This window comes from Carettochelys insculpta, chromosome 1 (genome assembly GCF_033958435.1).
Source record: "Carettochelys insculpta isolate YL-2023 chromosome 1, ASM3395843v1, whole genome shotgun sequence".
NCBI lineage: Eukaryota > Metazoa > Chordata > Testudines > Carettochelyidae > Carettochelys > Carettochelys insculpta.
This window is the reverse complement of record NC_134137.1, coordinates 238,686,214-238,699,443: the sequence shown is the minus strand read 5'-3', so window position 1 is coordinate 238,699,443 and position 13,230 is coordinate 238,686,214. Positions and strand designations below refer to the sequence as shown.

The 13,230-nt window shown below is 47.2% G+C and overlaps 1 protein-coding gene across 1 annotated transcript; it reads right to left on the bottom strand.

Annotated features, from left to right (window-relative positions):
- Positions 1-2,926: 2,926 nt before the first annotated feature.
- On the bottom strand, positions 2,927-6,337 carry KCNA6 (potassium voltage-gated channel subfamily A member 6). Its single transcript, XM_074983658.1, has one exon. The coding sequence runs from the start codon at positions 6,212-6,214 to the stop codon at positions 4,658-4,660; it is 1,557 nt and encodes a 518-aa protein (XP_074839759.1). The 5' UTR covers positions 6,215-6,337; the 3' UTR covers positions 2,927-4,657.
- Positions 6,338-13,230: the final 6,893 nt, after the last annotated feature.

Below are 13,230 nucleotides of genomic sequence, written 5' to 3'. Positions count from 1 at the left end.
TGCCTTTCTTTTCAGGGAGGATTCTGGGTTCTCTCCAGCACAGCACAGAAGACACTTTTTCCTCTGCCCTGCTTCTTGCTGCACTCATTTCCCTTTGGCTCACTCCTCTTTGTGGCCACAGGACTCTTTGGGCCCAGCAGAGACTTCCAGTTAATTCACTTTCACTATCTGAGCAGCACAGTCTTCTCTCCAGCTGTAGACATTAACACAAAGAGCAGGACACAGGGGAAAATACTTGAAAAGATTGGGTTACAACATTTGCAATGAGAAAGGAATAAAATTTTCATTACAGGGGTGTGTTTTTGCATTAACTCCCACGAAAGCAACTTTAGAACACTGCAAAACAAGTCTTTGTGCATTTGCAAACTGCTACAGGCTGAAAGGAGGGGGGAAAAAAACACATTAGAATTCTTCCACTCCTCCTCTAGACAATAAAAAGGGGCTCCAACCTGCTTGATTTGGTACAATATCCCTTTGGGAAATAACCAGAGTTATAAGGGCTCTTCAGCAAAAGGACTTCAACAGCATAATTCTTCTTTTGCTGAGATAATTGAAGGATCTGCTACTTTTATTTACTCCATGGATTTAGATTTCAGGGTTCCTGTCACAGAGTACGCAAATGATTTCAAATTCAGAGGCTTTTGCCCCTCCAGCCATTTGACTGATAGCACTCAGGATGCCCTTCCCATGGCAGCTGTTTCCAAAGATATACCGACTGAATGCCTTCCCATTTACTGTACTGTCTGCTTTCAACTGTTGCCTTTAAATATCTGTAACAGGGATCTGTGGTGAGCATGATGTAATTGGGGCTAAGGAGCAGATCCTCTCTGGCAAGTACCGTGAGCCCTCACAACCACCCTACACATACATAACAGCCCTTTCCAGAAAGCTGTTTTAATGGGATATTTGTGCCTGGGAACTTGGAATATTTATCCAATGTTTTTGCTTGTAGCCAAAGTCACAAGGTACAGAGAAACAGTCTGGGAGGTTGTTATGGAAACAAGTCCCTGGAGATTCCTACTTTCCACAAATGCTTCACAAAGATGTGCTCTGCCTTAAGAAGGAACACAGCTAGACAGACAGAAAGACAGACTCTTGTACTCCAAATAAATGCCTAATGTCAGAAATGGAGGTGTTTTCAAAAATCCCATTCTAAATAATGTGAGAGCACAAGTCCTATTGAAAGCTAACAAATGTGTGCACCTATGTCACTCAGCGATATTTTTAACTCCACCCATAATTCCTAAATAAAAGCAGCCTACTGATAAGAAGTGTTGATCACCCACAATTTCAAATGCTCCACAACCCTGAAAAATCAGCCATTTTTAATACGATGCTTAAAATACTAATTTGGGATGCCTAATTTTAGTCACCCAAGATGGATTATTTGGACCTTTCCCTCCTTTCTGGCTTTCTCTCAGTCATGGCGAAGGAAATCCATTAAGTCAATTTCACTCATTTTCCATGGACTGTTTCACTGACAGGTTCTTCTCAGTGTTGAAAATAGGGTGGCAAAGGTTGTAGGAGTTGTTTGTTTACAAAAGATTGCTTTCACTAGCATGTTTCTTTGTTTTGTAGCGGTTATTGCTATTGACCATAAAATCCACACATACCACACGCACCCCAAATATAAATTTCTGGACACATTTACATTCAGAGCATCCCTTGAGTAAACAATTCCAGGACACCGGGACAACAACTTCATGCTGGAGTTAGGTTAGTGAGATCATACTACCGGCTGTTAGGCAGAAAGACTTGTCTTCTTGGACATTTAGATTCAGACCAATCAAAGATGCTACTGTCAGGGACTGGAGAAGAAATGGGCGAAGGAATGTAAGCTTCTGGTACAGATAACAGTACGCCTTGCCCCTCCTCCTGAACTTCATTTAACCTGAGTTTTTTATATCTCAGTTTAGGGAAACTTTGAGCAGCTAGCATACACACACATAAAAACAAGCCCAAACATAGGCACTGTGCTGAGAAAGAGTGATGCTTTGGATATCTTGAGTGGTGTGTCTCAAAAAGGGGGCCATTCAGTAGAGCTATTGCACACCTGTTGGTACCACACATAATCTGACCAGTCTTTGCCACAGGAAAAAAATCATAATAATAATGCACTGTGTAAAATAGTCTTCCTGAAATACAAGCCAAAAATAGTTTTGTGGTGATCTATGAACCATCATCAGTTTCAATGGGAGTTGATATTGCTCACCTCATCTCATAATCCCGCCTAAAGACTTCATCTTGCACCATAGAAACCAACATGGTAGTTTTGCTTAGAGAAGGATCATGTTGGTAGTCCAAGGAGAACTGTGAAGAGAGATCCCTGCACCCAATATAGAGCTCCTCCGAAGTCAGTGGGGCTCAGGGGCCATGTCTACTTGGTACCACAAACTCAAAATCAGCTACACAATTTGAGCTATACAAATCTGTAGCCTATTTTGGAATCTATTCAATATAAGCTATTTCGGCATACAGCACTGTCTAAATAGTGCCACATGCCGAAATAAAGCACTATTTCGAGGCACCCCTGTACTCCTCAGGTGAAGAGGTGTACAGGGATGCTTGAATAGCACACCCATTGTCTTGAAAACTGTTTCGAGACAATGGGCACGTTGCTTAGACACGGGTAGGCATTTCGGGATGGGATACCACTGTATCCCGAAATAACAACCGCTGTGGAGACATATCCACAGGGTTAGCACAAGTGTTGCCCACGCAGTTCTCAGTGCAGTATCACGGCCTAAATGAGGAGAGACCATGACAAAGTCAATCAAGGCTAAGAACCAAATCCCAGAACACTGGGGGAATTATTGGGCCACAAAAGTGCAAACCTGTTCTAACTGCTACCGTCTCACAATCCCAACAGTTCTATCTTAAAACCTGATGGCCAAGCAACACATTTCAATAAAGAATACACCTTTAATTTGGCTTTTTTCCTATTTCTTACAACCCTGCTTTTTGCTGCAGCACAAAATACACACAATATGCAGGAAAGGTATATATAGATTATGTACACTGTTCTATGTATTACACATTATAGGCAATATGCAAAACAGGCAATACATGTATAACATATATCATGTATAACATAGCACAATGCATTAATGGTTGTCTCTCTCACACACACATGCATGCAAAATACACATTCAATTTTAAAAGACATTTCCTTGTTGGGGTAGATTATGCGTGTGTTCTTTAAGCATCCATTTCTCCTTCTCCCGCATTTTCTCTCTAAAAAGGGCATCTGAGCAATTTTTAAAGTCAGAAAAAGGCAGAAATATTTGAAATAGCGAGAAAATCTAGGACACAATAAATTTACCTTGAGATGTAAAATGTGCACCCTGATACGCGTGGTGCTTCAGACCACAGCATGCTTTTTGCACCTCTGACAAATATTGCCCTCACAAGACCTGAAGTATGTGACTGATGCAGCTGCACCTCCCATCCAAACTTACATTTTGGGTATTTCTTGTAAAGGCAGCAACGGTCTTTCCAAAGTTCTCATTCAAATGATCCCCAGTTACGCCTTTAGGATTTATCTAGATAGACTGGAGAAATCTGCACTGGTGCTGCTCCATACCCCATCATGACACATCTGCACTCTGTGATTTACCACGTTGGTTTGGTCACACTGATGTAAATCCCATTTTGCACTTACGCACATCAGAAGACTTCAGAAGTGTAACTACAGCATTGCACACAAGCTCTTCAATACACAGTTGTGCACCCTAATGAAGTCAATTGCTCACATAGTTCTGTGTACAGAATTGGATACGTGTAGCATAAAATACATTTCATTAAAACAATTACATGGGAATGCCTCAGACAACAAAGGAATTAACCCAAACATGCCTTGTCTAGGAAGACAATTGCAGGCACACAGCTAACGTTGCTATGATAAATGCTAATTAATGCTGAGGCACCAATGGAAACAAAAATGAAATTTGTTCAAACAGAACAAACAAGAAAATAATCACTTAGCCTATACATCAAAAAAGCCCTGTTTCTGCTGTGCTACAGATGGCAAATATTGGTCACAACTTCTATCACCACAGCTAGTTAAAAATTAAAGTGCTTTTAGATATGAACATCTAATAAAAAACAGACCCTTACATGCACACTGCTGTGCAAACCAGGGACAGTATCAGAAGAAAGTCATTCCCTACATTTGTAGATCACAATGCAAGCCTGGACATTACCATTCTCCCAAGACAATTGCATGGTGGGCATGGTTTGAGATAGATATTAGCAGACTATTGCCTATTCCCTGGCAACTCTTTTAGTAGCAAAGGTAGCTTGGGCTTTTCTTTTGTAGCTGTACTAGAAAAATTAGCCTACAGAGTTACAACGGGAATAAAGGTCCTCCTCACACCAAACAGAAAATGGAAGGAGAAGGAGAAGGAAACAGGTGGTCTCCCAAAAGAATGTCCAATTTCGCAATCTAATCAGACATCACAAACAAAGACAGGAGTGTCCAAATCACAAGCCATTTGTTTTCAGTATCATAATTTGCAGCCTGGTGTTTTGTCTTGAAAGTATGCAGCTGCTGCCAGGAGAGAGAATGTGCAACAGCTTGTGGCTCTGCCTCTGGGATCCAGAAGAATGGGATGAGGACAGTAGAACTGGAAAAGCCTCACCTTGTGCCACACCCTGATCACACTTCTGTGAGCATTTTCTTCCCTCTGTAGCCCTGATTACTTGTTGGAATGAAGTTGGGGTATTTAATAGATTCTAAATCTTCTGCCTCCAGAAATTCTGATTTACTGAGGGACTGATCACTGTCCCCCTTTTTAGGCTCTGAGAAAGGAGACTGCTGCTGGCCGCAGGTGACGTGGGTGTACTGGCACTGCTCCTCCTGGTCAGTTTCTCGGTGGTAGAAGTAGTTGAAGTTGGACACGATGACAGGTACGGGCAGGGCGATGGTCAGCACGCCAGCGATGGCACACAAGGAGCCCACGATCTTGCCCCCAATTGTCATAGGGTACATGTCCCCATAGCCCACAGTGGTCATGGTCACTACTGCCCACCAAAAAGCATCTGGGATACTGGTGAATAAAGAGTCGGGGTCATCAGTCTCAGCAAAGTACACGGCGCTGGAGAAGAGGATCACCCCAATGAAAAGGAAGAAGATGAGGAGCCCCAGCTCCCGCATGCTGGCCTGCAGGGTCTTCCCCAGGATCTGCAGCCCCTTGGAGTGCCTGGAAAGCTTGAAGATCCTGAAGACCCTGACCAGGCGGATGACCCTGAGGATGGCCAGGGACATGGCTTGCTGCTGGCCCCCATTGTTGGTGGTGGTCCTAGGCTGCTGTCTTTGCTGCTGCTCCTGAGCCAGCTCGGTGCCCAGGGTGATGAAGTAGGGGATGATGGCCACAATGTCAATGATATTCATGATGTTGCGGGAGAACTCGGGCTTGCTGGGGCAGGCGAAGAAGCGCACCAGTAGCTCAAAGGAGAACCAGATGATGCACAGAGTCTCGATGAGGAAGAAGGGGTCGGTGAAGAAGGGGCTAGTGTTGGGAGAGAGGTGCATTGGGGACGGAGTGCCATTTGGCTGCTCGGGAAGCAAGAACAGCTGGTCCTCCCCATGCGCGCTCTCTGCAAAGCCAGGCTGTGTGCCCTTGCTCTCCTGCCGGAACTCGGGCAGGGTCTCCAGGCAGAAGATGACTATGGAGATGAGGATCACCAGCACTGAGACAATGGCGATAGCCCGGGCTGGCCCGGAGCTCTCTGGGTACTCGAAAAGAAGCCACACCTGGCGCTGGAAGTGCTGTTGAGGCAGGGGCTTCTCCTCCTCCTGAATGAAACCCTCATCCTCCCGGAAGGTTTCGATGGCCTCTTCACCCAGCTGGTAGAAGCGGATCTCCTCCATGAAGACGTCCAGGGGTACATGGACGGGCCTGCGGAGCCGGCCCCCAGACTGGTAGTAATAGAGGATGGCATCGAAGCTGGGCCGGTTCCGGTCAAAGAAGTACTCGTTGCGCAATGGGTCGAAAAAGCACATCCGGCGGCTGGGATCCCCCAGGAGCGTGTTGGGGAAGAGCGAGAGGGTCCGCAGCTGGGTCTCAAAACGCAGCCCGGAGATGTTGATCACCAGGCGCTCGCTGCTACAGCAACTGCTGCTGCTGCTCCGCTCCTCCCCAGCTGCCTCTGCCTCCCCGCAGCCACCTCCGGCCCGGGCCCCAGCAAGAGACAGGGGCTCCTCCGCCCTCATGCCAGCTGCACTGCACAGCAAAGGAAGCAAAGCCTAGCGGGCAGGTGGCAGGAGAGTCCAGAGCCTGCTGCACCCACTCTGCCCAGGGCAAGGTGTGCTCTCCTGCCACCCGCTGATGCTAGGTCTGGGCCTGGCCCTCCCCTCCCCCACTAAGGACAGGGTCTGTCTGTCCGTCCTCTGCTACCCTCCCCCCAACAGTGGCCTACATCCGTCTGTCCTCCCCTCCCCCTGCCGGGGTCTAAGTCCGTCTGTCCTTCCGCTCCCCTCCCCCCGCCGGGGTCCGGGTCTGTCTGTCCCTCTGCTCCCCTGCCCGCACCGAGGTCTGGTCCGTCTGTCCCTCCGCTCCGCTCCCCTCCCCCTGCCGGGGTCTGGGTCCGTCTGTCCTTCCGCTCCCTTCTCACCACAGAGGTCTGGGTCCGTCTGTCCTTCCCCCACCTCTGCCGAGGTCTGGGTCCGTCTGTCCCTCCGCTCCGCTCCCCTCCCCCCGCTGGGGTCTGGGTCCGTCTGTCCCTCCGCTCCGCTCCCGCCCCCCGCCGGCCTCCCCGCTGGCCTCCCCGCTCCGGGGTCCCGGCTGCTCCGGGTCTCACGCCGCTCGGGGCGGCTCAGTCCGTCCTTGCGGCAGTCCCCGCTCCCTCCGCCTCGCTCCTCCTGTTGCTCCAGCCGCGCCACGGGCTGGGATGTGCCCGCCCGGCTCCGCCCGCGCCCCCCGCCAGCACGCAGCCAGGCCGGGGACGCGGGGGGGAGAGATCGGGGCGCGCCCTGCCCGTCCGGCAAGGGGCGCCTGGCGCAGCCTCCGCCTCCGCCTCTCCCCGCGCGCCGCTCTCTGGGCTCCTCGCAGCCCGCCGCCTTTGTTGCCCTTGGAGAGCGGCACCGAGCGAGGCAGCGCGGCGCGCCAGTGATCGCGGCAGGGGCGCGGCTCCCTCCGGGAGACCGGGGCTGGGCCTCCTGCTTTGCCCGCCCAACCGGGCTCGGTGACCTTGAGCGAGGCACTGGCTGTGTCTAGCCCGTCCCGGGAGCCGAGGTGCGGCAACCCGCCCCCGGGCGCAGAGCGGTTTCCATTCCGAGCCCTCTGGAGAGTTTGGTTCAATGGCTCTCTGCAGCCCCACTGTACAGATTGCTCCAGCACCTTCCCCTGGAGAGCCTCACCTTATCTGTGTTGTCCCATGGATGAACACAGCAAAATGCCTCACCCCTAGGGAACCGGCCCTGGGAATGGGAATTACCTGGATACCCTACAGGGAAGCAGGAGACCTGGGCTCAGCAGGAAAGGCACCCATCCCACCCACTTCATTTCCTCCTTCCACAGGCTCTATTAATGACAGGTGACTTCCCTCTCTCCCCTTCCCCCCATCCGTTTTTCCCTGCCTTCTTCCTTCCCACCCACCCACCCCTTGCTCTAGATACACCCTAGAGTCTCACTTTTTGCTCTCCCTCTGAAGAAGTGGGTCTTACCCTAATACATAAAAAAACAGTCCCTGCAACGAACCTCACTGCCAAATCTGCTCACATACATACACCAGCGATATCATCCCAAGACCTGACATCAGCCATACCATCGGGGGCTCTTTCACATGCACATCTACTAACATAATATATGCCATCATGTGCCAGCGATGCCCCACTGCAATTTACATTGCCCAAACTGGACAGTCTCTACGTAAAAGAATAAATGGACATAAATCAGACATCAGGAATGGTAGCATACAAAAATCTGTAGGAGAACACTTCAGTCTCTCTGGACACTCAGTGGAGTTAAAAGTAGCAGTCCTACAACAAAAAAAACTTCCAAAAAAACCCCCAAAAAATAAAATGGAGAGAGAAATCTCTGAGCTGCAATTCATTTGCAAATTTGACTCCACCAACCAAGGATCAAACAGAGACTGGGAGTGGTTGGCCCATTACAAAAGCAGTTTCTCTGCTCTTGATGTTCACATCTCTACATTAGCAACCGACAATGGGCCACATTCCCCCAACTGAACTGACTTGATTTCGCCTCTCTAGATGTTCACAACTCCACATTAACTGCCAAAAATGGGCCACATCCAACCCTGACTGAACAGAGCTTGTCAGCTCTGGCCCTCCCCTTTACTAAGACCCGCCTCTTTAAATCCTTCTCTGAACCTTCCCCCCCCCCACCATTCATGCAGCTGAGAAAATGGGTCTTTGCCCATGAAAGCTTATGCTCCAAAATATCTGTTAATCTATAAGGTGCCACAGGACTTCTTGTTGTTTTTGAAGATACAGACTAACTCGGCTATCCCTCTGATATAAATAAAAATGTTAGTCTTTTAGGTGCTACAGGACTGCTCGTTTTGCGGGGTAACTGAATTAAATGCTGTGTCCCTTGTACTACAGGAGATTGCATCAGGTGCCCTGACACTACCACTCCCTTCTGGCCTTAAAATGGATTACTAGCTCCTGCTATCACTTAGCCTAATTTGTGGCTCAGTTTCTCCACTCGTAAAAGGGGCTAATGCTCCTTCCCCTCCTTGCAAAGAACCATAAGCTCATTTGAGGAGTACTTTACCAGTGCTATTATATCCAGGCTTTTAGGGATGTGGCATCTGATGCCTTGGCTTTCAGCCATGCCTTCAGCCCACACCATCCCTAAACAGCACACAGTAGGAGCAAAGCATTCCCCCAACTGTCTCCCTTTCCAATCTAATTACCTGGCAAAACTCTTGTGGACCGGCTTGTTGCTCTTGCTTGCATCTTCAGAAAGGAGGTGAGAAGTAGCTATCAACTACGCAGGATTAAAATAGTTTATTTTCCCCTCCTGTTGTATTCTATGCTAAATCAGCAAATCTGCTGCAGCAGGGAATGTGGTTCTTGTTTACATCATGCATAACCATGCAATATTTGCATTGTATGACAAAGTTTGCAGAAGAATAAATCCTTTTTCTTAATAAAAAGTAAACATTTAAACTGTGTTTTTAAATTGCTTTTTTACCATGATTCATTTGTCAAATCTTATGATGAATTATTCATTCACATGGGTACTTGAATCACCATTATTATGATTTATTCATGTCATTACCCATTCAGGATTTTTTTAAAAGTCTTTTGGGAGGGATGGGTGGACTCCAGGGGTTTGTAACTGGCTACACAGCCTTTCATTTCTAAGGCTAGGGGACTGAATCAGACCCAGGTCTCTGGGGGGCAGAAGTCACTAGTACAGGATAGACTATGTGGAATGGGCTAATGGAGATCAGTCCAGTTCTAGTGGAGAAGTTTCTTGCCCTTGAGACCATTTGAAATGCTCAACAGAAGCCCTGATTTGTACTGTCTATTCCTATGTTTGACTCAGGAATGGTTCAACAGAGGGAGCAAAACTGGTTTTGAGCCCCCATATTTGTGAGGTAACTTGGCCCTGGCCTCAATTAGAGCAGAATTCGGGTTGCTGTAACGTCTACCTTCCAGGGCCTGTTGTGGGCTTGGGCAAAGGGAGAATAGCCAGCATCCTGCTTTGCTAATTCCCCCTCCCACCCAGTTCCAACCCTCAGCTCACATCCGACGGCTCCTCTTCACTGGAAGTGGGGCTCCATGCCAGTGATGGAGCACTATTCCATGGGATTATTTTGAGGGGCCCTCTTCACTATGAGAAAGGCATAAAAGGACATTAGGGACATAGCAAACTGGCCCTGGACAGCCTAACCAATGAAGTTAAGAGACTGAAGCTATGGCTACACTACAAGATAAATTCAAATTTGAGGCAGTTAGCTTGATTGTACCAAGGACTGTCTTCATTGTAAATACCATTAGCTCAGTTTAGGGAGCACTAATGTCAATATCACAATGTCGTCAGAACTGACTGGGTGTAGCATCAAGCTCGAATTTAACAGTTCAAATGAGGGCTGGTGTGGAAGCGCCACGTCGTTGAATGAAACTCATCAGCCTCCAGAGGCTGAGTGGAGCTGCTGCTCCTGGCTTCTAGCTTAGGTGATCCAGGCATAGCAGTGCTCGTCAACCTCCTGACTCCCCCAGCCTGCAGGGACCCAGGAACCAGGCAGCAGGGTGAGTTCGGCCAGCTGCAGGGTGCAGCAGGGCCCAACATGGAGGGCACAGAATTTGGGGCTGAGGGAACCATGGGACAGGTTCCCACAATACACTGCTGCAACAATCAATGTTTGGCCGCTTGGTGTGGCAGCACTTTCTCGACTTTGTGTAGACCTTGTAGGGAAGCCAGGATACTCAAAATCAAATTTATAAAACCCAGCATTATAAAATCAAATTTAGTAAAATCGAATTTATCTGGTAGTGTAGACACAGTCTGAAATATGGGTTCAAAATGCCAGTCACTCTAGGTCAGGGACAGACTGAAGGGAGAAGCATGAAGAAGTTTGAAATCTGTTGTCCTTGCTTCTCATGGATAAAAAGAAATCAGCCTCCAAGGTTGTGACTGGTAGCTGTGGCCAGCACCAAACTCTTTTTCAGTACTGTTGTTTAAAAGGGAACAATTAGCTTGTAAATAATCCAGCTATGAACAGCTGTCTTATGCAAGTATTTATCTTAGAAAAAAATTGTTAAAATACTAAGAACTGACACAACTGCTTTGTTCATAAACATACTCTACGCTTCCAGTTGATTGAAGGGAAAGTTTGTAGAAAGAAAACAAGAGTATGAAATACAATTTGTTTTATTGTCCTTTCCAGTTCTATGATCCTATATGTCTATGCACACTCATGTACTAACATTTCTAACATGCAAAAACTAAAATGGAATATCCAGGGGCTGGTCATATAGCTGTATGTGCATGTCTGGTGATTTTTAGGTGATTTCCCCCATCCAATCTGTCTTAAATACTTACAGGATCCACAGTAATGTGATATCTAAGGAACTCACAAACTTAAAGGTCTCAAAGTGGTAGCTGCATTAGTCTGTAGCTCCTGAAAAGAAAAGCAAAGCAAAGCAAAGCAAAGCAAAGAAGTCCTGCCTGTAACACTTTAAAGACTAACAAATTTATTTACTAGTTTATGAGATTTTGTGGTTAAGATCCAGAATCTGATTAAGTGGGTCTTGTCCACAGCATGTCAATCATTACCTAATAAATAAAATTGTTAGTCTTTAAGATGCTATAGGACTGTTTTTTTTTTTTCTGGTGAAACTTTAGTGTGTTTATCTGCACAATACCCCAATGAAGCAGAATGATGCTATGTTCTCCAATGAGCAATTGAGGCAGAGAGATGCAGAAAGTCTATAGTCTGTAGCAGGGACATGGAGTTGAGTCTCCCGCTATGAAAGAAAAAAATAAAATTTTCCAAAATGTGCATTAAGATTGAAATTGGCATGGTATGAAAGGATTTGAAGAACTGCTTCCCATTAATTATCAGGTGAACTGGATTTCCAGATCTTCTAGGCAGCTTCTAAATCTCCATCTAAAACCTTTATGACATCTATTGGGGATAGTCTAGATGGTGCTTGGCCTTGCTGTGAGGGCAGGGGACTGGACCTAATGACCTCTGGAAAATTAAGATAAGTTGGCAGGGGACAGAGGAGGGAGGTAATGAGCAACTGTTAAAACAGCAGCTTAGTTTTGAAAAAGACTGCCTGGAGCCATAGGAAGGACTTTCAGCTCTCAGAAGAGCCCCCTGCTAAACCAGGGATGCTAGCAACTATTCATGCACATGTAACCCCAGAGGCACTAAGACCCCAGTTCTCCCCCAGCCCCACCTTCAAAACAACTACAAGATCCAGACCAGCCCACTAGTAAACAGCTTTCAGTCACCAGAGCACCATTCTGACATGGTATTAAAAGCTAGTGGCCAAAATTCCCTTTTATTTTTATTCTTGGACAGAGGGGTATAATATATAACTATTTTGACCAGCCTCTTCCACACACCTACCGTAAATAACTAAGCATGATGCAAAAAGCAAAGAATTAGTCATTGATTCCAATTCTGCTGCTGTCTGCAGCTCCATCTACACTGGTATCCATGGCCGTGTCTACACGTGCCCCAAACTTCGAAATGCATTTCGAAGTTTACTAATGAAGCGCTGAAATGCATATTCAGCGCTTCATTAGCATGCGGGCGGCAGCAGCGCTTCGAAATTGACACACCTTGCCGCCGCGCGGCGCGGCGCGTCCAGATGGGGCTCCTTTTCGAAAGGGCCCCGCCTATTTCGAAGTCCCCTTATTCCCATGAGCTCATGGGAATAAGGGGACTTCGAAGTAGGTGGCTTCCTTTCGAAAAGGACCCCCGTCTGGAAGCGCCGCGCGGCGGCAAGGCGCGTCAATTTCGAAGCGCTGCTGCCGCCCGCATGCTAATGAAGCGCTGAATATGCATTTCAGCGCTTCATTAGTAAACTTCGAAATGGCCATTTGCATGGCCATTTCGAAGTTTGGGGCACGTGTAGACATAGCCCATATGTGTGTGAAAATCATAAGTTAAATTCTCAGTCAGTGCAGTGCTAGAAACAGTGGATGGTAGTAACAGTCCACGGGTGTTTGATGACCCTCTAAAAGATACTTGCACATTGTCCACATCACTTTCTGCTACAAGGGCCAGATGCATTTATTTGATCTTGCCTCTTCTACTACAAAAACATAGCAACAATTATGTTCAACAAAAATCTGTCAAGACAAGACATTTCACATGCTTCTTCCTCAGGGGTGGGGTGAGGGATAGGGTGAGAAAACAAATGTGAGAAATGTGAAGTCATGTTTACTGCACTATTGGAAGGTGTTCAGGTACTAGGAGGAGCATGGTATGAGAACCTATCTACTACGTATTTTACAGTGTGTCTGGCTGTTGGTGTTATGTTTGTTCAACAGCTCCTCTTAAACTGTAAGAGCTATGCTGACAACATTTGGTATGCAGCTTCCTCTTACCTTAACTTAAACCAAGGCCAGGGTTTGGTTGTGACTGGAATGTGGGAAATTCCTGAAATCCCAGGATTTCCCAGAGCATGGAAAGGGAGGGGAACTGACAGGAGGGTTGACATACTTCACACTCACCACTAGGGGCAGCAAGTGCAGGGAACAGCAATATGGCAGAGTGACTATTGGGGGCAACCAC

What these genes read in the sequence shown, in the direction of transcription:
- KCNA6 (XM_074983658.1), bottom strand. Translation starts at nt 6,214, where the DNA reads ATGAGGGCGGAGGAGCCCCTGTCTCTTGCTGGGGCCCGGGCCGGAGGT.